At 39.0% G+C, this 25,209-nt stretch overlaps 3 protein-coding genes, 1 long non-coding RNA gene and 1 other non-coding gene across 5 annotated transcripts; 3 read left to right on the top strand and 2 right to left on the bottom strand.

Moving 5' to 3' along the window:
* The first annotated feature begins 4 nt into the window (after positions 1-4).
* Positions 5-9,243, top strand: LOC146904879 (uncharacterized). Its single transcript, XR_015018188.1, has 2 exons — positions 5-1,190; positions 7,427-9,243. It is a non-coding gene; the product is annotated as an uncharacterized LOC146904879 (long non-coding RNA).
* LOC146904878 (uncharacterized) lies at positions 1,186-9,243 on the top strand. Its single transcript, XM_085724707.1, has one exon. The coding sequence runs from the start codon at positions 2,028-2,030 to the stop codon at positions 7,317-7,319; it is 5,292 nt and encodes a 1,763-aa protein (XP_085580833.1). The 5' UTR covers positions 1,186-2,027; the 3' UTR covers positions 7,320-9,243.
* Positions 2,536-2,641, bottom strand: LOC146904880 (small nucleolar RNA R71). The gene has a single exon (XR_015020918.1). It is a non-coding gene; the product is annotated as a small nucleolar RNA R71 (small nucleolar RNA).
* Positions 9,244-12,388: 3,145 nt separating the features above from the next.
* On the bottom strand, positions 12,389-16,124 carry LOC146904877 (uncharacterized). The gene is made up of 3 exons (XM_085727516.1): positions 15,427-16,124; positions 13,595-14,446; positions 12,389-13,507 (listed from the first exon to the last, which is right to left on the bottom strand). The coding sequence occupies exons 2-3, from the start codon at positions 14,418-14,420 to the stop codon at positions 12,615-12,617; spliced, it is 1,719 nt and encodes a 572-aa protein (XP_085583642.1). The 5' UTR covers positions 14,421-14,446; positions 15,427-16,124; the 3' UTR covers positions 12,389-12,614.
* Positions 16,125-18,819: 2,695 nt separating this feature from the next.
* On the top strand, positions 18,820-24,203 carry LOC146904876 (putative WD repeat-containing protein C2A9.03). Its single transcript, XM_085726366.1, has 9 exons — positions 18,820-19,042; positions 19,513-19,680; positions 20,175-20,261; positions 20,971-21,105; positions 21,549-21,659; positions 22,258-22,349; positions 22,419-22,524; positions 23,025-23,111; positions 23,576-24,203. Exons 1-9 carry the CDS (start codon positions 18,920-18,922, stop codon positions 23,987-23,989), a joined length of 1,323 nt encoding a protein of 440 aa, XP_085582492.1. The 5' UTR covers positions 18,820-18,919; the 3' UTR covers positions 23,990-24,203.
* Positions 24,204-25,209: the final 1,006 nt, after the last annotated feature.

The raw sequence follows: 25,209 nt of genomic DNA, 5'->3' as shown, positions 1-25,209 counted from the left end.
CACGCAAAACACACTATTTAAATAGTTTGATTTTTATTTATTTTAGGGTCATTTATTGTGTTTTGTATGTCTTTTGGCTAGCATTTCGTTGTGTTTCAGGTAACAAGGGTGTCAAAGATAAAAGAATCAAAAAAAGGGAGGTGAAAAGAGCAATTTGGGCTAGTACGGCCAACCCATTACCATGGCTAATGACATCATGCTGATGTCACACCCAATTGAGATCAGCAAGGCAGAATGGTCACGTTCAGCAACAAAAGCTTCCTAAAAAATTGAGATTTTATCCAAATCAATTCCCACATCTTTGGGCACAAGTTTGAGCTAATCCGGTTGGAATTCCAGAGCTATATATTGGGGCGCAGGGCATCAGTGAAGGGATCCAGTTTTTCAGCTTTAGTTTTACGTTTCAGAGAAAAATGCTTATTTTTGCTTTTAGCTTAAGTTGAGATTTTTCATTGTAATTCAATTCCGATTCGAACAAAAATCATTCCTGGATCATAGTATGAGATTTTCGAACCAATTAGTGAAGAAATAAAGCTCCAATTCGTCCTTTAATTTTTGTGCAATTTGGTCCCTGAAACTCTCTGTTTGTGTTTTCTGCATCCCTGTTCTTATTCCTTCAATTTGCTCTCGTTTTCTTTTAATATTGTTTTTCCTTTTCTGTAACCGTAGGGACAACACTTAACGTGTTTGTCCTTATTTGTTTAGTGTTATTTTTGCATCCTGTTCCTATTCCTTCACGTGTTTAGTGTTATTGCTGCTACTGCATTCTAGAGTTTTTGTTTTTATTGGAGTCTGCTTGAATCACTTCTTTGGAATATTCACGTTGTTCCAATTTGTTTCTTTTAAGTCCATTACTGTTGCACCTTTTTATTTTATTATAATTTCAATTCATGTTAGTATATGTAAAAGTACATCTTATGCATTCATGTTAGTGTTTTTCTTTCCTCTTAGAAAATTCACGTTAGTGTTATGCGGTTCAATATTTACATTCATATTTTAATTTGAATTCAAAACCTCTTTGTCATTACTGCTACCGCTTGCTGACTGTAGGTGCAGAACACCCTGCGTGTTGCTTTCATGCTATCATTTGTTTAGTTGGTTGTGTTTTGCAGTACGGTTCCTAAATTTGCAGTCTGCATCGAATTGTTCGAGGGAATTTATACTCAATTAAAGTTGCCAGATTTTTACAGGTATAATTCATTTCCATTTAGCATGAATCAATTAACATTTTGTATGCTTAATATCATTATGCGTGAGTAGTTTCATTTGAGTCCAAAACGAGGTTCCGTCGTACCGACGGAACTCATGTAAATTTACGCGCCTCTTTTAGTGTAACGAGAATTTAAGAAATTGTTTTGAAAAATTCTGTTTTGTAATTGTTAAAAGTCTACTACGAAAGTAGAGACATTGAGATATCGTTTACGCATCGAAAGGGCGAAAACGATATCCGACATAGAAAAATATCAAGTTTTTAATAGAAAAGGTTAAAGCGAAAGCATTTCTTTTCTTTTAATTAAGAGTTTATTGAATTTAGAAAAAGGAATTTTTAGGCCTGTGATTATACGCTACGAAAGTAGGTGTTTTACGCGTCTAAAAATTCCGACAACGTGTTGCGAAAGCGAACGTTGTCTCTTGTTCGATAAATTCTACAAGTAGTTTTAATTCTCTCGTTACCATTTAATTAGCGCAATGATTTACGTGAGTGACGGAAGTCGACGGAAACCTTCGTTTTGGTCTCTACTTGTCCATAAATTAATTAAAACCTATTTTATTCCGTGCAAATTCCAAAATATTTTGATCTCGCCTTAGATAAACACAGTAACAGCGAACTTCGGTAGTTGCTAAATTGGTCTCTGTGGATACGATACTTTTTATACTAAAACCGACATAGCTGTACACTTGCGGCCCTGTCAAGTTTTTGGCGCCGTTGCCGGGGAGCAATTTTTGGCAATATCGCTACTCCGTTGTTACACCGTTTAGACTAAGGCCTTTTTTTATTTATTTAAAAAAAAAAAAAAAAACTTTGCATGCGAAAAACCCGAAGTGCTGGAAATCTAGTCAGCTACGTTGACGAAATTGAGCGCTACTTTCGAGCTAGGCGCCGATTGTTATTCGATACCCCGTCGCAATCTGAGACTCAATCAGAAATGGGCGACAACAACAACGATAACCGGCCACTGAAGGATTTCGCTGTGCCCTCTGAGGAGGAGCCTCACACGAGCATTGTTCGCCCTGCCATTGCGGCGAATAACTTCGAGCTCAAACCCTCTTTAGTGCAGATAATTCAGCAAAATCAGTTCTCCGGAAACCCAACGGAGGACCCGAACTTGCACCTTGCTACCTTTGTGCGGTTCGCTGAGACGCTGAAAGTGAATGGCGTCGACCCTGAAGCAATTCGTTTACGTTTATTCCCTTTCTCCCTCAGGGACAGAGCCAGCGCATGGCTTAATTCCCTACCGTCAAATTCCATAACGACATGGAATGAATTAAAAAAGGCGTTCCTCGCTAGGTATTTCCCGCCGAGCAAAACGGCACAATTGAGGAACCTAATTACCTGCTTTAGGCAGACAGACGGAGAATCGCTCTTTGAAGCGTGGGAGAGATACAAGGATCTTTTAAGAGCTTGCCCGCATCATGGGTTGGAAAAGTGGCTAATCATCCATACCTTTTACAATGGTCTCCTGTATAACACAAGGATGACTATCGATGCCGCTGCGGGAGGAGCTCTAATGAACAAGCCGTTTGCTGAGGCTTGGGGGCTGATCGAGGATATGGCCCAGAACCATTACCAATGGGGGAGCGAACGCGCTCTAGCTGAAAAAGGGCAGCCCAAGGCAGGGATGTACGAGGTTAGCAGTTTTGATCATCTGAGCGCTAAAGTTGATGCGCTATATAAAAAGATAGATAGTCTAACCATCACTCCACCTTCCCCCGTGGCCGTTGTGGCCCCTAACTGTGAGATTTGCGGGACGCCTGGACACACCCCTACTGAGTGTCATCTGTTAGTCGGTACGGACCAGGCAAACTACGCGCATGGGAGCCCATACGGGCAAAGAAATTCTAATTTCCCATATAAAAATAACAGTCCCACCTATGCGCAGAATCCTGCACCCATTGCACCCCCTGGTTTCCAAGGTCAAAGAGGAGCCCCTGTTGCTCCTCAAAAGTCTAACCTAGAACTAATGATGGAAAATTTTGTCATGGCACAGTCCCAACAGAACAAGGAGTTCCTGAATCAAAACATTCACACGAATGAGATGATTAAGCAGCTTGCATCTAAGGTTGACACGTTGGCCACCCATAACAAAATGCTAGAAACGCAAATTGCACAAGTGGCCCAACAACGAGTAGCTGCACCTTCAGGAACTTTCCCTGCGCAACCTCAACCAAACCCAAAAGGGGAGCTAAATGCTGTTACCTTGCGTAGTGGAAAAGATTTAGGGAACCCTAGTGAGAGGGAAGACGCTGTGAAGGAGTCGGTGCCTACTGAAAGTGAGAAAATCTTAGAGAGAAAGGAGGGAGTGGAGGAAGAAAAAGAGAAACCCTATGTACCTCCACCCCCCTACAAACCTCCGATCCCATTCCCTCAGAGACTTGCTAAGTCAAAAAGTGAGGGTCAGTTTAAGAAATTCATGGAGCTCTTGAAGAAGCTCCAAGTAAATATCCCTTTCACAGAGGCAATTACTCAAATGCCGTCTTATGCTAAGTTTCTAAAAGAAATTTTGACAAATAAGAGAAAAATTGATGACGATGATACAGTAGCACTCACCGAAGAGTGTAGCGCTATCATCCAGAATAAGATGCCACCCAAATTAAAAGATCCAGGGAGTTTTTCAATTCCTTGCGTTATTGGCAACTACGTCATTGATAAAGCGCTCTGTGATTTGGGTGCTAGTGTGAGTCTTATGCCCCTTTCCATCTGCGAGAGACTCAACCTTGGAGAGCTAAAGCCAACCAGGATGTCTCTACAACTGGCTGATCGATCTATCAAATACCCGGTAGGAATACTGGAGGATGTACCATTAAGAATCGGCCAGTTGTACATTCCCACCGACTTTGTGGTAATGGACATTACTGAAGACTCGTCTATCCCAATCCTCTTAGGCAGACCTTTTCTAGCTACGGCTGGTGCTATCATAGATGTAAAGAAAGGAAAACTTACCTTTGAGGTCGGGGATGAAAAGATTGAGTTCATCTTGTCTAAATTCATGAAAAACCCCTCCATTAATGACACGGCTTGCTTAGTTGATATAATTGATGAATGCATCAAGGAGCATGCGTCAGGACCACCTCCCACTGACGGAATGGACGTGTCCTTGACTGAAACTGAGGTAGAAGAGGCAAGTCCCCATCAAGAAGAATTGGATGTAAATCCGGTTTATCAAAATGAATGCCTCACCCTTCTTCCCGCTCCGACTCAAGAGCAGCCGAAAGTCGAAATGAAGGAGTTACCTAAAAACCTTAGGTATGAATTTCTAGGACCTAACCGACCAGTCATTGTGAGTGCCGACTTAGGAGAGACTGAAACTGAGAAATTACTTGTTGTATTAAGAAAATACCCGGAAGCTATAGGGTACTCGATTGATGACCTCAAAGGTATTAGCCCTTCAATTTGTATGCATAAAATTTTACTTGAAGAGGACTACAAACCCTCTAGAGAACATCAAAGAAGGCTGAACCCGAACATGAGTGAGGTTGTTAAAAAAGAAGTACTGAAGCTTCTGGATGCAGGGGTGATATACCCTATCTCTGACAGCAAGTGGGTGAGTCCTGTTCATGTAGTACCAAAGAAAGGAGGGATGACAGTGGTGAAGAATGAGAAAGGAGAGTCTGTGGCCACACGTACAACCACTGGATGGCGTATGTGTATAGACTACAGGAAATTGAACAAGGCCACAAGGAAAGACCACTTCCCCCTCCCGTTTATAGACCAAATGCTTGAGCGCCTAGCTAAGCATTCCCATTTTTGCTATCTTGATGGTTACTCGGGATTCTTTCAGATCCCTATCCACCCGAGTGACCAAGAAAAGACGACCTTCACATGCCCTTATGGAACATTTGCCTATCGGCGAATGCCTTTTGGGCTATGCAATGCGCCTGCCACCTTTCAGAGATGCATGATGGCAATCTTTGGAGATTTCCTAGAGGACATTATGGAAGTCTTCATGGATGACTTTTCAGTATGCGGGCCAAGCTTTGAGGGTTGTCTAAGTAATTTGGACAAAGTTCTGGAAAGATGTGTAAAAGTCAACCTAGTGCTGAACTGGGAAAAATGCCATTTCATGGTAAAGGAAGGCATAGTCCTCGGACACGTAGTGTCAGAACGAGGAATAGAGGTTGACAGAGCAAAGATTGAAGTGATTGAGAGGCTAACACCTCCCACTACAGTGAAAGAAGTCCGAAGCTTTCTAGGTCACGCTGGTTTTTACCGACGTTTCATTAAGGATTTCTCTAAGATAACTAAGCCTCTTACAGGCTTGCTCATGAAGGACGCAGAGTTCATCTTTGATGAACAATGCCTTGAGTCTTTCCACAAGCTCAAGCAAGCACTAATCTCCGCACCTATAATGCAACCTCCAGATTGGGGTCTTCCCTTTGAGATTATGTGCGATGCAAGCGACTATGCAGTAGGTGCTGTTTTAGGACAACGGAAGGATAAAAAGATGCATGCGATCTATTACGCCAGCAGAACCTTAGATGAAGCTCAAATAAATTATGCTACTACTGAGAAAGAGCTTCTGGCCATTGTCTATGCTATTGACAAATTTCGATCTTACTTGGTAGGTTCGAAAATTATTGTCTACACTGACCATGCCGCCATAAGGTATCTGCTGAGTAAGAAAGACGCAAAGCCCAGGTTGATTAGATGGATTCTGCTACTACAAGAGTTTAATCTTGAGATTCGTGATAAAAAAGGAACAGAGAATGTGGTAGCAGACCATTTGTCTAGGTTGAGTGACCTCAAGCGAGAGGAGTTACCTTTAGATGACTCTTTCCCTGATGATAGGCTGATAGCGTCCGTAAAGACTGTGGCACCCTGGTATGCTGACTTTGTCAACTACCTTGCCGCTGGGGTCCTACCCCCGGACATGGACTATCAGCGGAAGAAAAAGTTCTTCAATGATCTAAAGCAATATTATTGGGATGAGCCCCTCCTTTTCAAGCGAGGCGCAGACGGCATCTTTCGTCGTTGCATTCCAGAGGAAGAGGTCGAGAGTGTCCTTACCCATTGTCATGCGTCCCCCTATGGTGGGCACGCCAGCACGTCCAAAACGGCTTACAAGATCCTCCAAGCAGGACTCTACTGGCCTAATATCTTTAAGGATGTCCACGCGTTCGTTGCGAGATGTGATCACTGCCAGCGCACCGGTAATATCTCCAAAAGGCATGAGATGCCACTTAAGAACATCCTAGAGGTCGAAATCTTCGATGTGTGGGGCATTGACTTCATGGGACCCTTCCCGTCCTCCATGGGAAACCAATACATACTCGTCGCAGTGGACTATGTGTCAAAATGGATCGAGGCCATCGCCTCTCCTACCAATGATACACGAGTTGTGATTAAAATGTTTAAGAAAATAATCTTCCCTAGATTCGGAGTCCCAAGGCTGGTCATAAGTGATGGTGGATCTCACTTCATCTCGAGGCAATTTGAAAATTTGCTTCAGAAGTATGGAGTGAAGCACAGAGTCGCAACCCCGTATCATCCACAAACAAGTGGCCAAGTGGAAGTCTCTAACCGAGAAATTAAGTCCATCCTTTTGAAAACTGTCTCAACTTCTAGGAAGGATTGGGCCGCCAAGCTTGATGATGCACTCTGGGCTTATAGAACTGCCTACAAGACGCCTATTGGGACTACACCTTTCAAACTAGTCTATGGGAAGTCTTGCCATCTTCCGGTGGAACTTGAGCATAAAGCGTATTGGGCTATTAAAGCCCTTAACATGGATTACAAATCCGCCGGGGGAAAAAGGGTATTAGAGTTGAATGAGTTAGAAGAGCTAAGATTAGACGCCTACGAAAATGCCAAGATTTACAAAGAAAGAACAAAAAAATGGCATGATAGGCGTATAATTAGGAGAGAATTTAGAGAGGGGGAGCTTGTGTTACTGTTTAACTCCAGGTTGAAATTATTCCCTGGGAAGCTCCGCTCTCGTTGGTCCGGGCCATTTCAAGTGAAAAAAGTTATGCCGTCTGGCGCAGTCGAAGTGTGGAGTGAATCCACCGGCCCATTTACTGTGAATGGCCAGAGGTTAAAACATTACACCTCTGGAGAGGATGTTGAGAAAGGCATTCGTTACGCCTTAACAAAACCCTGAAAGCTGAGTAAGGCGTCGAGCTACCGACGTTAAATGAAGCGCTGCGTGGGAGGCAACCCACAGTTTTTAGTTATTGACTTTATTTTTATGTTTATATTTTTTTTAAGAAATAAAAAGATCAGTCAGAGTTGGCAAGGATAGGTGGCATGTCCAAAAGGCAAGAAAGAAAAATTTGCAAGGATATATGGATGATCCAGCATCATGGGATGCCCGCAGATGACCCAGACGACGATTGATCTGCTAGGTAGTGTCTTTCCTTTTCTTTTATTTTTGTTTTTATTTATTTCCATTGAGGTCAATGTCAGTTTTAAGTGTGGGGGAGGAATTTCCCACCTTAACAGTCTAAGTCTTAATTATCGAGTCGAAAATAAAATGTGTAGTTTTTGCTTTGTTGTCTAATTCTCCCGTTTTATGAACCAATAAAATTTCAAAAATAAAAAATATAATAATAAAAATAAATTTAAGGCTGAGTTCAATGATGACTTTATGCATGTAAACACCCTTTCCCTTTTTAAGTTTCACTAAACTCATATCATGTTTCAATGTGAAAATTCTCTTTTTGAGAAAAGCACAAAGTTGCAGTCTTTGAGTAATTGTGTAGGTTGGTATTTTAAGGAGCACGTTCTAACTTCAATGGTAACTTAGACCCTTAAAAGTCTTCAGAGTAAAAGTAGTATAAGTTTGTGTGGGAAATAATGTGCTTTATTGTTATAAATTGTTAAACTAAAATGGGGCGGGAGAATGGCACCAACATGTGGAGGAAAGGACACTCTCTTTGACTTCCTAAATGTGGTGGTGACTCCCTAAATTGAGCTTAAGTTCTATAAATCCCTCAAAAGAGGAAGTAATTCATCAACACATGGAGGAAAGGATACCCCCTCGCTGACTTCCTACGTGAAGATGATTAAAAATTGCAGCACTACTTAGGGTGATCATGGAATCTAGGAGGAAAGGATACCCCCTCGCGGACTTCCTATGAGAAAGTGGTATCCCCTAAGCAATCTGCAAGCCCCCAAGTGCTTAAATTGTCAGTTTAATTCTAACTAATTCTCATCTCTCTTATACGAAATGAAGAAAGGACTTTTCTCGGTTACTTTAGTGTTAAGGTTAGAACCTGTTTTCCTCATAATACCTCCTACATAGGCGCAATAAAAAGTTGGACTACACACACACACTCACTTGAAACTGTTGTAGGGTTGATGTGATCCTTGAAAAGTGTTTTGGTTGTGATAAGTGCATCCTGAGAACAAAGCCTTGAAAAAAAAAATGCAATTGATTCCTAGTTCATTCTGTTCTTCTGAATTATGTTGCTGTCGTCCCTTGCTTTTTGCTTGAGGACAAGCAATGGTTCAAGTGTGGGGGAGTTTGATAACACGCAAAACACACTATTTAAATAGTTTGATTTTTATTTATTTTAGGGTCATTTATTGTGTTTTGTATGTCTTTTGGCTAGCATTTCGTTGTGTTTCAGGTAACAAGGGTGTCAAAGATAAAAGAATCAAAAAAAGGGAGGTGAAAAGAGCAATTTGGGCTAGTACGGCCAACCCATTACCATGGCTAATGACATCATGCTGATGTCACACCCAATTGAGATCAGCAAGGCAGAATGGTCACGTTCAGCAACAAAAGCTTCCTAAAAAATTGAGATTTTATCCAAATCAATTCCCACATCTTTGGGCACAAGTTTGAGCTAATCCGGTTGGAATTCCAGAGCTATATATTGGGGCGCAGGGCATCAGTGAAGGGATCCAGTTTTTCAGCTTTAGTTTTACGTTTCAGAGAAAAATGCTTATTTTTGCTTTTAGCTTAAGTTGAGATTTTTCATTGTAATTCAATTCCGATTCGAACAAAAATCATTCCTGGATCATAGTATGAGATTTTCGAACCAATTAGTGAAGAAATAAAGCTCCAATTCGTCCTTTAATTTTTGTGCAATTTGGTCCCTGAAACTCTCTGTTTGTGTTTTCTGCATCCCTGTTCTTATTCCTTCAATTTGCTCTCGTTTTCTTTTAATATTGTTTTTCCTTTTCTGTAACCGTAGGGACAACACTTAACGTGTTTGTCCTTATTTGTTTAGTGTTATTTTTGCATCCTGTTCCTATTCCTTCACGTGTTTAGTGTTATTGCTGCTACTGCATTCTAGAGTTTTTGTTTTTATTGGAGTCTGCTTGAATCACTTCTTTGGAATATTCACGTTGTTCCAATTTGTTTCTTTTAAGTCCATTACTGTTGCACCTTTTTATTTTATTATAATTTCAATTCATGTTAGTATATGTAAAAGTACATCTTATGCATTCATGTTAGTGTTTTTCTTTCCTCTTAGAAAATTCACGTTAGTGTTATGCGGTTCAATATTTACATTCATATTTTAATTTGAATTCAAAACCTCTTTGTCATTACTGCTACCGCTTGCTGACTGTAGGTGCAGAACACCCTGCGTGTTGCTTTCATGCTATCATTTGTTTAGTTGGTTGTGTTTTGCAGTACGGTTCCTAAATTTGCAGTCTGCATCGAATTGTTCGAGGGAATTTATACTCAATTAAAGTTGCCAGATTTTTACAGGTATAATTCATTTCCATTTAGCATGAATCAATTAACATTTTGTATGCTTAATATCATTATGCGTGAGTAGTTTCATTTGAGTCCAAAACGAGGTTCCGTCGTACCGACGGAACTCATGTAAATTTACGCGCCTCTTTTAGTGTAACGAGAATTTAAGAAATTGTTTTGAAAAATTCTGTTTTGTAATTGTTAAAAGTCTACTACGAAAGTAGAGACATTGAGATATCGTTTACGCATCGAAAGGGCGAAAACGATATCCGACATAGAAAAATATCAAGTTTTTAATAGAAAAGGTTAAAGCGAAAGCATTTCTTTTCTTTTAATTAAGAGTTTATTGAATTTAGAAAAAGGAATTTTTAGGCCTGTGATTATACGCTACGAAAGTAGGTGTTTTACGCGTCTAAAAATTCCGACAACGTGTTGCGAAAGCGAACGTTGTCTCTTGTTCGATAAATTCTACAAGTAGTTTTAATTCTCTCGTTACCATTTAATTAGCGCAATGATTTACGTGAGTGACGGAAGTCGACGGAAACCTTCGTTTTGGTCTCTACTTGTCCATAAATTAATTAAAACCTATTTTATTCCGTGCAAATTCCAAAATATTTTGATCTCGCCTTAGATAAACACAGTAACAGCGAACTTCGGTAGTTGCTAAATTGGTCTCTGTGGATACGATACTTTTTATACTAAAACCGACATAGCTGTACACTTGCGGCCCTGTCAGATATCTTGGGACCTTTTCCTCTAGCTCAAGGTCAGGTGAAGTTCTTGATTGTGGCAGTAGACTATTTCACAAAATGGATTGAGGTGGAGCCAGTGGCCACTATTACAGCAGATAGGATCAGGAAGTTTTATTGGAAGAAGATTATATGCAGGTTCGGCCTCCCCGCGGTTTTGGTCACCGACAATGGAACTCAATTCGCTAGCTCTTCTGTGGCAAACTTTTGCAAGGAGTGGGGAATACAACTTAATTTTACCTCGGTCGAGCACCCACAGTCAAATGGTCAAGCAGAGTCAGCAAACAAGGTGATCTTGCAAGGGTTAAAGAAGAGATTGGAGGCTGCAAAGGGGTTATGGGTAGAGGAATTGCCAATGGTTATATGGTCTTACCATACCACCCCACACTCATCCACGCATGAAACTCCTTTCAGGATGGTGTATGGATCAGACGCTATGATCCCAATTGAAGTCATGGAACCAAGCGCAAGAGTTCTTTTCGCCCAGGAAGATGTGAACGATAGTAACTTGTTGAACAATTTGGACTTCCAGGAAGAGGTTCGAGCACGAGCTCAAGTGAAGGAGGAAGCTTGTAAGAGAAGAGCAGCACGGAGGTATGACTCAAAGGTGAGAAGGAGAAGTCTTAAACAAGGAGACTTAGTACTGAGGAAAAGGCCGGGGGTAGAGCAACCAGGGAAATTGCATGCACACTGGGAAGGACCTTTCAGAGTTAGAGACGAGGTGGGAAAAGGAGCTTACCGTTTGGAGCGCTTGGATGGCAAGAAGGTGCCACGCACTTGGAATGCAGCGAGCCTACGTTATTACTTCAGCTAAAGGGAAGCAGATCAAGGGAAATGGCCAAGTCTTATGTTTATATTTATTATAGCTAGTGTAGTATGTTAAGAGTATAACTCTAATGAAGGCGATATGCCAATGAATGTCTAGTAGGTTAGGAGCAGAGCTCTAATGAAGGCATTATGCCAATAGTTGTTGAGTCATTGTAATGTTTTTCTACCTTTTTATAATATTGAATCAAGGCCATTTTCCTGCAGGATATGTTAAATCTACGTTATAGGGATTGATCCGTTAGAGACTTTCCTTGACGTCCTAATAAGGGTAGCCGAGCAGAGCTACGCCTTCAAGACCTAAGCGAGTATCGGTACTGACCCGACCCTTAGGCAAATCTACGTTATAGGGATTGATCCGTTAGAGACTTTCCTTGACGTCCTAATAAGGGTAGCCGAGCAGAGCTACGCCTTCAAGACCTAAGCGAGTATCGGTACAGACCCGACCCTTAGGCAAATCTACGTTATAGGGATTGATCCGTTAGAGACTTTCCTTGACGTCTTAATAAGGGTAGTCGAGCAGAGCTACGCCTTCAAGACCTAAGCGAGTATCGGTACAGACCCGACCCTTAGGCAAATCTACGTTATAGGGATTGATCCGTTAGAGACTTTCCTTGACGTCTTAATAAGGGTAGTCGAGCAGAGCTACGCCTTCAAGACCTAAGCGAGTATCGGTACAGACCCGACCCTTAGGCAAATCTACGTTATAGGGATTGATCCATTAGAGACTTTCCTTGACGTCTTAATAAGGGTAGCCGAGCAGAGCTACGCCTTCAAGACCTAAGCGAGTATCGGTACAGACCCGACCCTTAGACAAATATACGTTATATGGACTGGTCCGTTAGAGATTTTCCTTGACATTTTAATAAAGGTAGCCGAGCAAAGCTGCGGCTTCAAGAAGTGAGGAAAGCACGTAAGAATACAAAGCTTTAATGGAAAATACTCTAGTGAAATATTGCAACATCATTAGTAGCATAGTTAGTAGCATAGTTTGGCCCAAAAGTGACCTCAAATATTACAACACCACAAACAAGCATAGTTTGGCCCAAAAGTGACCTCAAATATTACAACACCACAAACAAGAATAATTTGGCCCAAAAGTGACCTACAGAGAAAGCGATAATACAACATCAAAATAGTAAGGAGCATGGGAGAGCCTGGGAGGAATACGTCAATGACTACGATCGTGGGGGCCCGTCACGATACCAAATGGCTCATCAACCTCGGTAATCACGAGCCGACCTCCCTGAACGCGCTTGCCAGAATCAACATGGGAGAGGTCGAGGTCAGGGTAAAACATGAGAGCTTGCTTAATTGCATTATCGAAACCATCTTCATAACAATCCAAGGCGTTATATTCAAGTTCTTTGATCTTTTTGCCATGCACTAGCTCACGAGACTTCTTCTCCTCTTCCAGCTGGGAGCACTTCTCACGGAAAGTTTGGCATTCTTCACGAGCATTATGGAGATCCTCTTTATATTTCCCCGCCTCCTCCGCGTAGGTATCAATAGAGGCCTCCATGCCACGCATTTTGTGTTCAGCATGGGCCAAAGAAACCCGCGCAGCAGTAAGGGAGGATTGGAATTCAGCACGTTCTGAAGCAAAGGACTTGCCAACCTCCGTGACTATGGCGGCAGACTGAAGAGCATAGGTCCGTGAAGCTTCCAATGCCTCTTCATATGACAGGCTCCCAATCCTCTCCCGATCTGAGGAGGAGGTGTACTGCGACACAATATTTCCACCTGAAAACTTTAGATCCCAAGCAGAGTTCTGCTCGCCTCCATAATCATTAGTTGCTAGCACAACACGCCAGTTATCAGCTGGAAGAGCGGATGAACTAGTAGGAGGAGGAGTTAGACGAATAGAACGGGGTGGTCGGGGTGGACTCTTATGAGTGTCTCGAGGCCCTGCTGAGGTACCCACATCTTTTTTCTTTTTGGATTTCTTGAGAGGAGGAGAAACTCGAGCGGGGGAGCTCATCTCTTTCCCAGCGTCCTCCTTCGCTTTCTGAGCTTTAATGGCTGCAAGCTTCCCAGGAGCAAGGGGCGCCATCCTTACACTTTCTGCAAGAAAAAAGAAGAGAGAAAATTAAGTACATATGTCATTCAAATACATTAAAGTTACAATTAGGAATGTAAAAGGAGTATTACGCAAATACAAAGAGAGCTCATTCTCGTCATCCTCACGACAAAGCAACTCGTTTGTCTCTAAGCTTCCAAAGTCACGAAGAACATTAACAGCTCTTGCATCCTCGGGTGAGTGTGGCAAGTCACCTACGTCAAATTTGGTTATAGGTTTTTTTGTCCAAAAAAAGGGAAAGCGAGGCTCCTGAGATTCAGAATACCAGCCTTCTGAACGGGAAGGGCTCGGACACACACGAATAAAATCTGACTTATAGTTCCTCCAGGAAGAGGTGTAAGACCTGATAAGGGTATGGTGGAGATGATTACTCATATAAAGCCAGGAATTTGGTTTTGACTTTTTGGCGTTAAAGAAAGAAAAGAAGGAATAGGCTGAGGCAGGGATGTTTAGTCCTCTTGATAAGATCTCGAAAGATCGTAGGAAGGCCCAGCAATTTGGATGTAACTGTGAGGGAGCAACGTTAAGAGTTCTAAGAATCTCGCATTGGAAATCAGTAAAAGGCAATCTCACCCCAAGTTTGCTAAAGGTGCAATAATACACATAAGTGTAGCATTTACTTTCATCTAAAGGAGCGTCGCAGACCACATCGTCCTCATTACAAGGCTGGATATCAAAGGAGGTGCGATAATAAGGATGGCTCAAGGATTTATAACATTCCAAGGCAGAGGAGAATTCAGAATAAGTAGAGAAGCTCGATCGTACATCCTCATTCACCCAACTAATATTCGCTTTCTGAGGTACGTCATCTTCTTCTACATCAGACTCAACATAGCAAGAGGACAGAGATGAGGACAAAGGAGGGGAATCAACATATCTTTTTTCCCTACGAGGCATGAAGGGTTAGGGGTTCACTCCTAATCCTGACATAACACAAAAATCCCAATCAGTGGACTTGTCACACACATATATATATATATATAAAAAAAAAGACATACTAGGTGGAGCACTTCCGAAGTCGAGCTCGTTGTAGCTCATGGAGACCGAGCTGGTCACAAAGACTTGTTAAACTTAATTGGCTTTATGTGGTGTATCCTTTAATCAAACATGTGGTGTGCGGATGCAAAGTGTGAGGCTTAAAGAGTAGCGTTTGATGACAAATAATTTATGCAAAAAGGGTATATAAAAATAAGCTGGAACTGAGCTGCTGAGCTCCCAAGCTGCGGAGCTCTAAGCTGGATCCAAGCAACCGAGCTCTCTGCTTCACGTGAAAAGGTGCTCATAACACAAGGTAAAATGGCACTTTATGTTTCAAAGGAAGTATAAGGGCACGTGGGACCCACTTGTACCATATAAAACAAAAAGTCCTATATTTTTGTGAAGGGATGCATACTAAGTACTTTGGGATAAAGCAAGTTGTGTCATACTAAAAAATAAAAGAATTCCTCTTCTCTACTTGGAGAACACGTGAATGCTTTGGCACTCTTTCATCTACATATTAGCAGCTTAGAACCAAAGTCCAAAATCAAAACCATAAATCCCCAAATTTACACTCCTAAACAACTATATGTTTCACCGTGACAAAAACACTAAAGAGAAAAGGAGGAGGAGATGAGCAGATTTACAAGATTGTGTAAATACATTTCTCTATCAAAATCTACACATATCAAGCTACAACCATGTAAGCAAGGAGCTTAGTACTGTGTGGGTGTTCCACAAGAAGTATAGCCACTAAGATATATATATATATATATATATATATATTTATTATTGTTATTATTCTAGTTGCTATCTAGCAGGAACTACAAGAAATGGAAAGAAAGAAAATAGTGGCCACTGAAAAAAAAAAAAAAAATGATTATGAAATATTACTTCATGTATATCATTGAGAACATAAGCTCACCTCAACTTAGGAGAAAGTGTAATGCTAAGAAGGGAGGATGACGAGCCGGGTGAAAAAGGAGAGGAGAGGAGTCGAGGAGATGGAGGGGAGAGACAGCGAAACCAAGCTGCTGGGTTGCCTTTCAAATCATTTGTAGGACATGTTATTGTGTTAAGGTTGTAGTTGGTGAGAATAAAAATTGTTGAAGGGTTGTAAGGTGATATGAGAAAGAAAAGGTGCAGAGCTCCCAAGCTGATGGGATGCCGACCTCCTAAGCTGATGGGGTGCCGTGCTCTGCTATGATATGTGCTGCTCAATGCACTAGGTGGAACCTTGGAATTTTTCAAGTAATATGGAGGCATGAAGTGATATAAAGGTCACATAGTATTGTGGTTATTATGATGGCATTGAAGGGAGTAGCTAGTAACAACAACAACAACATTAAAGTAAAGGAGGTAGTGCCAATTGGAAGTAGTTGGAAGACATTACTCTTGTGTGAGAAAGAAAAGAAACAAAAAAAAAAAGAAAAAAGAGAGAAAGAAAAAGAAAGAAAGAAAGATGAGGAGCCGAGGAGAAGAGGAGAAGAGGAGATGATGTGATAGAAAGTGACACCATGAATTTCTAAAACTCAATGCTTTGACAAAGTATTTTTTATTTGAAATAATTAAGATAAAGTGTTGGGAATATAGTGCATAGGAGCATAGGAGCATAGCAGCATATGATAGACAACACCAAAAAATATATATGTGCTTTCTACTTGGAGTTTGCTACTTTACATGAACTAAGTGACTATTACAATGACCAAGCACATAAAACAATACATGTGATGGAAAACGTGTGAAAGTAGTATTGCAGTGTGAAAGCTTTCTCATTCAATAGAACTAACGATAAATTATATTAAACAAAAGTCTTGTTACAATAGGTGTGGGGCTGTTGAGCTGCTGAGCTAATGAAGAGCAGTGAACAACATCTCAAGAGAATCAGTAGGACAAGCTATGTTGTTGTGGTCTCATAAATGTCAAAGGATGAAACATGCAACAATATTATTAAAAAAAAGAAAGAGAGAAAAAAAAGGATGAGCTCAATTTAATTAGAAATGAGACTTTCTTGTCGCCACAGTGTATTGCTAGTGGAGCTCACAAAAGCATGATCCAAAATATGTATAACATAAGCTTATCATATAAGTACACATGTGAAGGGAAATATATATAGAGGTACAGATTGCAAAAAAGATAAGAGGAATGAAATTATACCTGTGTTAGTTGTTGGTTCAGAGGACCGTCGATGAAGAGAAGCTATGAACGGAGAGCAACGCATGGAAAGAAAGGTAATTTTGGAGAGGTAATAAGTGAAATGGTGAAAGTGAATGAAGAAAGTAGTGGTATATATAGGAGTGAAGTGAAGGCTATAATAAATAAATAATATAGTACAAGCGATGTGACAAGACTAAGCAGTCCCATCAATGACGAAACTCATAAATATGGGTTTGAAAAGTTAATTCGGTTTCGGCGTTCCGCGACGCTACAGATTAACGGATAGGTAGAGGACTAGGCTAACCGATGAAGCAAACGTCAAACCAATGGTGGACCGTGGACTGGATCTGGTCGACCTAATGAAAAACAAGAACAAACGTCTACGCCTTAACAGGCTCGACGCTTGGTGGACTGTGGACTGGCTCAGGTCGACCTAATGAAAAATAAGAGCAAACGTCTACGCCTTAACAGGCTCGACGCTTGGTGGACTGTGGACTGGCTCAGGTCGACCTAATGAAAAACAAGAACAAACGTCTACGCCTTAACAGGCTCGACGCTTGGTGGACTGTGGACTGGCTCAGGTCGACCTAATGAAAAATAAGAGCAAACGTCTACGCCTTAACAGGCTCGACGCTTGGTGGACTGTGGACTGGCTCAGGTCGACCTAATGAAAAACAAGAACAAACGTCTACGCCTTAACAGGCTTGACGCTTGGTGGACTGTGGACTATGGAGGACCATACCACGTGGACTCTCATACACATTGACTATTCAACATGAACAGCTCAGCTTGATCGTTCAGGTCATGTGAGCTCTATCTGCTTAGCTCAGTTTGATCGTTCAGGTCATGTGAGCTCTGTCTGCTTAACTCAGCTCGGTCATCCAGGTCGTGTGAGCTCCATCATCAACGTCACTAGCTCACTCTCAAGTCGTTGTCCAAGTAACATTGTGGTCCTCCTCTCAAAGGCATCTCATAACATGCCACGCGTCCTGCACGGACAAGTGACGTGAGCTGTGTATCCTCGACTCCACGCGCCTTGTACGGACGAGCAGGGCAAGGAAAATTCGATCAACTCCACGCGCCTGGGATAGATGAGCCTTATGGATCTCAGAGTTAATGGGCCTGGACATCCAAAGAAAGGCCCATTAGGTCAAGAAAGTGAGGACTATAAAAGGGGGACACTTAGATGCTTGAGGGGACAGATTCCATATAGAAAAAACAGTGTATCATTCATTTACTTCTTAAGAGTGCTCTTGAGACTCCACCTAGGACGTCTCACTGAGCAGCTCGCCTGTTGTAATAAAACTTGTGTTTATATACGTGAACAAAAAGAAAAATCTTTTTAAAAATTAGGACCATCCTATTTTAATCTAACGACAGATGCATATAACTTACACTACACCTAATCCAAATCGCTTTCTTCTATCATCCAAACAGAACTTAAGAGTTTAAGTTTAGTTCTAGTCAAACACTCAAACAAACTTTACTCCAGTAATCTAGACAAAGTTTGAGCCCAAGGAATGAAAACGAGAATTTTTTATTATAAAAAATCAAGATGAGATTATAACTACACGTTGTGATGTTATTTTGTGGGCCGTAGAGAATCTTAAAATATTATTATTTTTTTCAAAGCACACACTAATTATCATTCATATCTCTTCTATCAAAAAAATAATCATTTATTTCTTCTTTAATTTATACACAAATCTTAACTTATTTGATAAAAATGTTGGAATTATTATATTAGACATAGTAACTGAGTTTCAAATCCACTCTTCTACTTTTTCTTTATGAATTTTCAATGACTATTTTAAATTTGTTTTGTGTCTATCCACCCAAAAATTAAAGTTGATTCTTGATAATTTTCTTCTAGTCCAATTTAATTATACCAAAATTACTTCATAATATTTTCATCAAAACTATTTATTTATTGTGGAAAACTAAATTGTTGCAAGAAATATCCTGAAGTCTTTACTTAACTGCTAAAATTGTTAGTCCAAAGGCTGTGACCGATATTTAAGCCTCGGTTATTCCATTGTGTGTAAGTTTTCGATGACTATTATCTTTTCGTCTATGGCAATAAATATGCGTGGGACCCACATTTATACTGATTGTATAATTTAATTTTATTAATTATGATTATGCCGGTGGTGAAGAGAGTGTGAGAAGACAAACGTTGTTGTTTTCTTTACCTTTTCTTCCTTTCCTGCTCCAAAAAACTCACACTCACTTTAAGGTTGAATTCAATCACACAAACCCTCATGTCCTATCATGACATGTACCCATTTGATCATATGGAGGAAGATGATTTCTTTGATGATGTAGATGAACAAGAAGAATTTGATGCTGCTGCTGAAGATGTTCCTCTTGATGAATATGAGATGGTTGGTTTTCAATCTTTTACTTTTTTTTCTTGCTTGATTTTTGTATTAATTTTTTTTTAGTTTGTTTTATTTATGTTTTCATTGAACTAATGGAAAATTGTTTGTTTTTTTGTTTTGTTTTGTTTGATGATGTTTTTTTTTTTTTGAGTTTGTTTTATTTATGTTTTCATCGAATTTAATGTAAAATTGTTTGTTTTTTGTGTTGTTTTATTTGATGATGTTTTTTTGAGGTTGTTTTGTTTATGTTTTGATTGAACTTTAGGGAAATTGTTTGTTTTTTGTTTTGTTTGATGATTTTTTTGAGGATGTTTTATTACTCTATTCATTGAACTTAGGTAAAATTGTTTGATTTTTGTTTTGTTTAATGATGTTTTTTGAGTTGTTTTATTTATGTTTTAATTGAACTTAGAGAAAATTGTTTGTTTTTTTGTGTTGGCTTTTGATTTGTTTGATGATTTTGAATGGAACAGCTTACTAAGGTGACTGATACATCAGCTGCACAAGCAAGGAAGGGTAAGGACATTCAAGGAATTCCATGGGAGATGTTGAATATCACAAGAGAAAGTTACAGATTGACAAGGCTTGAACAGTATAGGAATTTTGAGAACATTCTGACATCTGGGGAGACTGCTGACAAGGTTTTGCTTTTGTTCTGTGTTTTTTTACTCTTTGTCCTATTTTCATTTGTTTCAGACGGTGTTGTTAAAGAGTGGCTATAGTAGCGTTGCAGCATAGCAGAATTTGAACAAATCGTTATTATTTCTCTATTTGAACAAATTGTTGTTATTCTGCGGCACACTATTTAGTATAGTGTTGTCTTATAGCGCGGTAGCGGAATGTGAAAAAACTGCTATTTTCTGGGATTCAGGATTGACAACACTGGTTTGTGGCTGTTGGGAGGCAGGGAAGTACACACTCCGGTCACTATTATAAGCAAAATTTAATATTTTAAGTTCATTTAATGAACGATGTATGTGGTCTATATTGAAGACTACATACATCATTTATTGAAAGAACCTAAAATGTCAATTTTTGCTTATAATAGTGACCAGAGGGTGTAAGTAGCATTAGAAATTGTTTGACAAATGTTTTGATACTCAAAAGGTTAATTTTTTTTTGTTTGGTGTTTCAGGATTGCAAACAAGTGGAGAAGGGTGACAAATACTATGAATTCTTCTATAATACAAGGATGGTTAAGCCTACCATCCTTCATTTTCAGGTTTGTTGAATTTTTTTCTTTTGTATTGTTAATAGTGTTGGCAAATAGTGGCCATAGTGGTGCTAGTGTCATAGCATTGTAGTTTTTGTTGAAAAATCGATATTCCAATAAAACCGCCCCTGTTCCAATTTCGGCTAGCGGAAGTTGCAACAATAGTGGAAAAAAGAAAACTTTAGGCTTTTTTTAAATAATAAAACTGAAGAGTCACGTCTGTGCTCTGCATGACCTATTTTTGAAATAAAAAACTGAAGAGTCGGTGAGTTGATAAATATGTAAACTCTGCGCTGTCTCAATAGTCGCTTGCCTCTATTTTCCACAATCCAGTATTGACAACACTGATTATTGCACTGTCTTTTTTGAATGATTAATGAGCATTTAGTATTGTTTGGTGAAAGAATATATGACTTGAAGGTTGAAGTTCATGCATGTATCTTTGATATAATGTTATTTTTGCTGTTGTTCGTCATCAGTGATTGAACAAAATGTCGTGACTTGTGCCGCTGTTTTGTGTGTTGCGCTGCACGAATTATTGTACATTGTTTTATTAGTAGATATTGAGAAAATATCCGAAGATTCTTTAAATTTATTGTTGTCTCTAATACTATGCTGTAGAAGCTCAATTGATGCTGTTTTGTTTATATATACTCAAACTGCATGTCAATTTTACCTAACTTTCAAGCCTGATGACATTTTTTTTTGTGGGATGCAGCTGAGGAACTTGGTATGTGCTACTTCAAAACATGATGTATACCTTGTCTCAAACTACTCAATTATGCACTGGTCATCATTAAGTGGCAACTTGTCCGAGATAATAAATTTTGCTGGGCATGTAGCTCCTACTGAGGTATTGCAGTCGAATCTCTTACGCAACGTTTCTTATCCATAAAGAAAAAAGACTTGGAACCTATTTGATTTTGCATGCTGAATTGTTATCAGTGTTGTTAAATAGTGCCGCTATAGCACTATAGTGTAGCCGAATTTTAAGTAACCATTATTGTTCTGCGATACACGGTTTAGTGGGGAGTGTTGTTAAATAGTGGCTATAATACTATAGCGTAGCGGAATTTCAATAAACTGTTATTTTCCACGATCCTTGATCGACAACCCTGATTGATGCAAGACTTATTTAGAACTCCACAATTTATATTTTTCTGGATCATAAGAAATTTGCAGCCGTTCAATATACATGGGTGATTAATGAAGCTGGAAAATTTAACATGGTTCATTTGAGAAAATGCTTTAGTTAAGAGTGTTAAATAAAATTAATATCTTTGTTTGGTCTTTTAGAGATGTGCTGGAAATCAGATGGAAGGATTTTCGCAGACGCAGATTAGCACATTGGCTGTCAAGGATAATTTTCTTGTTGCTGGTGGCTTCCAAGGAGAGCTTACTTGTAAGGTAAATCCATATCACATACGTGTCTTGTCGGCTTCTGATACTTCATCGAATGATGAGATTATTTTATTTATTCGTGGAAGATTAGCTGTTTTCTATTCCATATCTGCTTATGGGGTGTGTGGGCAATGGGCATATATATTTATATACATTCCTTTTTCTGCTATGTGATAATTTATAATGAGAAAATAATGTGATTGATGTATGGTCCTTTACATTTATCTAATTGTAAACTTGAGTTTTGCCCTCGTACTCATGAAAACATACCTTTTTTTTACCGAGAAAACATACTTTTTTAAATATGGCCAAAATAATCTTCATAAGGAGTAGTATATAGGGGTCAATGTTGTCAATTTCGGATTGCGGAAAATCTCAATTTGTTCAAATTCCGCTACGCTGCAACGTTATAGTACTGTTGTAGTTGCTATTTCACAACACTTTGCACTAAATAACATATTGCAGAACTATAGTGATTTTTTCAAATTGCGCAATGCTATAGCCACTCTTTGACAACATTGATAGAGGTAGCGTTGAGTGTTAGGAACAAATCTTCTAGCAGAATATTATTGGATGCAGCTTATAACATCTATATTGAATGCAGCGTTTGGATAAGAAAGGAGTAAGCTTCTGTACGCGGACCACACATGATGATAATGCTATAACAAATGCAGTTGAAATATATGAAAGCTTGAGGTATTTCTCATACTAGCTTTTATTTGTCTTGGTTTTTGGAAATGCTGTCTGACATGGAAACTTTTTCAGCGGTGCAACTCATTTTATAGCTGCCAATAACGATTCTGGTGTTAGAGAATATGACATTGAAAAGTTTCAGCTTTTGAATCAACTACACTTCCCTTGGCCAGTGAATGTAAGTACTCTTCAAGCATTCTGAGATACAGTTTTTTTCCTTCCCTTTTGGCCATCCATCATCTGCGCAACATGTCGTGTTTTGTTAATTCTATTGATATTGCCGAACAAACAAATGATTTGACCTTGTAGGAGCTTTGAATTTCTCAATTGGCTTACCTTAACAAACCTTTTCATTGTAGCGGAACAAATAAGGAACTGAAAATAAAAGATTAGCATGAAAATTGAAACAATACTAGAAGAATCTTGATTCCAAATCTTATGTCTTGATTAAAATTAAAAGGAATTATAGCATAATCAAGCAATACCAAATGGGATTGAATTTTATTGCTTCACACTCGTACGGTTGTTTCATTTGTGTTCACAATTTCCATGAACTTCGATGTTTTTCCCACATGTTGTTTTGATTGGATATTTTGCTTCACTTTTTAAAACTATTTGTGATTTTAATTTTACATATATTTCTTGCCGTGATTGCAAAGTATTTTACTCTTGATGCAGCACACATCAATCAGTCCTGACCGCAAACTAATGACTGTCGTTGGAGATAACTTAGAGGGACTGCTGGTGGATCCTCAAAACGGGAAGGTACATGGTTCCTCTCTCACACATTTACTGCTTTTTTTTTTTAATAAGGTTTTATTTTGGTAAATATTCTACCGAATCTAATTATGTCGCTATTATGCCAGTTCACCGGTTGATTTGATCCCGGCTGTACCTAGTCTCATTTGAGAGAGATAAAGACCCTGTTTGGCGATAAACTACTTAATTAAATGCGTATATGCTTATAGTATAAGCGTTTATCATATAAGTACTTAATGTAAGCTATTTTTATAACAAAAGATAAAAAAAAAAAGTCAAATTTGTTTCCATATAAGCTATAAGATGTTTTCATAAGCTTATGGAATTAAGCTGAAAACAGTTTATGGACATGTCATTAGCTGTTTTCATAAGCTCTCAAACCATCGCACCAGTTACTTTGTAGCTTTAAGCAAAATCCTACGTCGAAGAAGCCCTCCACTAACATGTTCGAGACGTGTTTGATATTGTAGACTGTCGCCACTTTGAGTGGTCATCAAGATTACTCATTTGCATCTGCATGGCATCCCAATGGACTAGCATTCGCTACCGGGAATCAAGACAAGACATGCAGAGTATGGGACGCCAGAAACGTGTCATCTCCAATTGCTATTCTCAAGAACAACCTCGGGGCAAGCCGGTCAATTCGGTTTTCTTCAGACGGTCAATATATGGTCGTTGCTGAACCTGCTGATTTTGTGCATGTTTATAGTACAACGGCAAATTATGAAAAAAGTCAAGAAATCGATTTCTTTGGTGAAATATCTGGCGTTTCGGTAAGTCCTGATGATGAGTGTATGTATATTGGAATATGGGACAGGACTTATGCTAGCTTACTACAGTATAATAGGAGGCACTCATATCATTATCTAGATTCCTACTTTTGATTTTGATTTTTTGTTTTTTGTTCTTCTTTTGGATTGATGTGAAATTTATAGAGCATTGTGGGATTCTAGATACTTAGACTTACTTGACCCTTTGCTTTTGTTAGTATTTTTTGTGTAGGTCATAAATCAGGCCTCATTTTCCTTGTATTTCTAAACTTTTGATGTAAATGGCACCATAAAAATTGGAAATTGATTGGTTTTATCCTTTTATTGACATGGTTAAAATTTTGGCACAAATTCAATGTCAAAGGTTTTTATTATGATTTCTTTCGATGGAACACTCGACCAATTAGATATTTCGATCTTAGCACTTCTTGTGCTTTGATTGTCTGATCTAATGTATGAACTTTTCGGCCTTAAAAAAAATTATATGGCAAAACTGAGAAATAAGATTGAACAAGTAAAAATGTGTATGCTGTTGCCGTGTAGTTTTTTTTACTACGCGAACCAACTTATTGCATTTTATTTAAAATCAAATTTTCAATACAAGGTGGAATGTTGTCGAATTGGTGGTGAAGCTTGAAAACAATATGTTCCATTTGTTGCAAGGGAATGAGCAATCAAAGTGTATTCTTATTAAACCTTTTCTTTTGACATTTATGTAGAAGATAAATGGGGAAAATCTTGAGTGTCTGACACTACTATGACATCTTTCACTTTTACTTTCAATCAAATTATCGGTGTTTACATATTTGCGATAGTACAATCTATGATAAATATGTGTTTCTATGACCAACTTGAATCATGCAAACCAATATGAAGGAAAATAATTTCATAGAAAATTGAGTTTCATTTTTTTGGGGGTAAATTGCTCATTGAAGATTAAGTTAATTCATTTTAAATTACAATGTCAAGCTATTTATTTATTTTTAAAAAGACAACACCAAACTCTTAACATTGAACTAACAATGTGATGAACAAAATTTATCGTAGTCGGGGATATATATACCATTTAATATAATGATTAATATGAATTTGTAAAGGAACTTTGAATTGAACATGATTCAAGTGAAAATGAAATTGGTCAATTTGGGTATGGATGGGACAGGAAAAAAGGGAGGTGTAGGTAGCACCTGCCACGATTCAGAAGAGTTTGTACTGCAACAAGAAATCAGTCAATTAGATCGCATGACGCAACTGAAACTGACCACGAGTACAATTTAACTCTATATTCCAGAACTGTACCCTATCCCACGTACAACGAAAAACTCATTTTATAT

This window comes from Medicago sativa, chromosome 7, assembly GCF_051527215.1.
Source record: "Medicago sativa cultivar Bolivia chromosome 7, Bolivia_mono, whole genome shotgun sequence".
Lineage (NCBI taxonomy): Eukaryota > Viridiplantae > Streptophyta > Magnoliopsida > Fabales > Fabaceae > Medicago > Medicago sativa.
The sequence above is the reverse complement of the archived record's forward strand: the minus strand, read 5'-3'. Positions and strand labels throughout refer to the sequence as shown.

Coding starts and splice junctions, on each gene's coding strand:
- LOC146904878 (XM_085724707.1), top strand. CDS start 2,028: ATGCGAAAAACCCGAAGTGCTGGAAATCTAGTCAGCTACGTTGACGAA.
- LOC146904877 (XM_085727516.1), bottom strand. CDS start 14,420: ATGCCTCGTAGGGAAAAAAGATATGTTGATTCCCCTCCTTTGTCCTCA. Junction 13,508..13,594: donor TGAGCTCTCTTTGTATTTGC/GTAATACTCCTT, acceptor TTTTTCTTGCAG/AAAGTGTAAGGATGGCGCCC.
- LOC146904876 (XM_085726366.1), top strand. CDS start 18,920: ATGTCCTATCATGACATGTACCCATTTGATCATATGGAGGAAGATGAT. Junction 19,681..20,174: donor CTGGGGAGACTGCTGACAAG/GTTTTGCTTTTG, acceptor TTGGTGTTTCAG/GATTGCAAACAAGTGGAGAA. Junction 20,262..20,970: donor CTACCATCCTTCATTTTCAG/GTTTGTTGAATT, acceptor TGTGGGATGCAG/CTGAGGAACTTGGTATGTGC.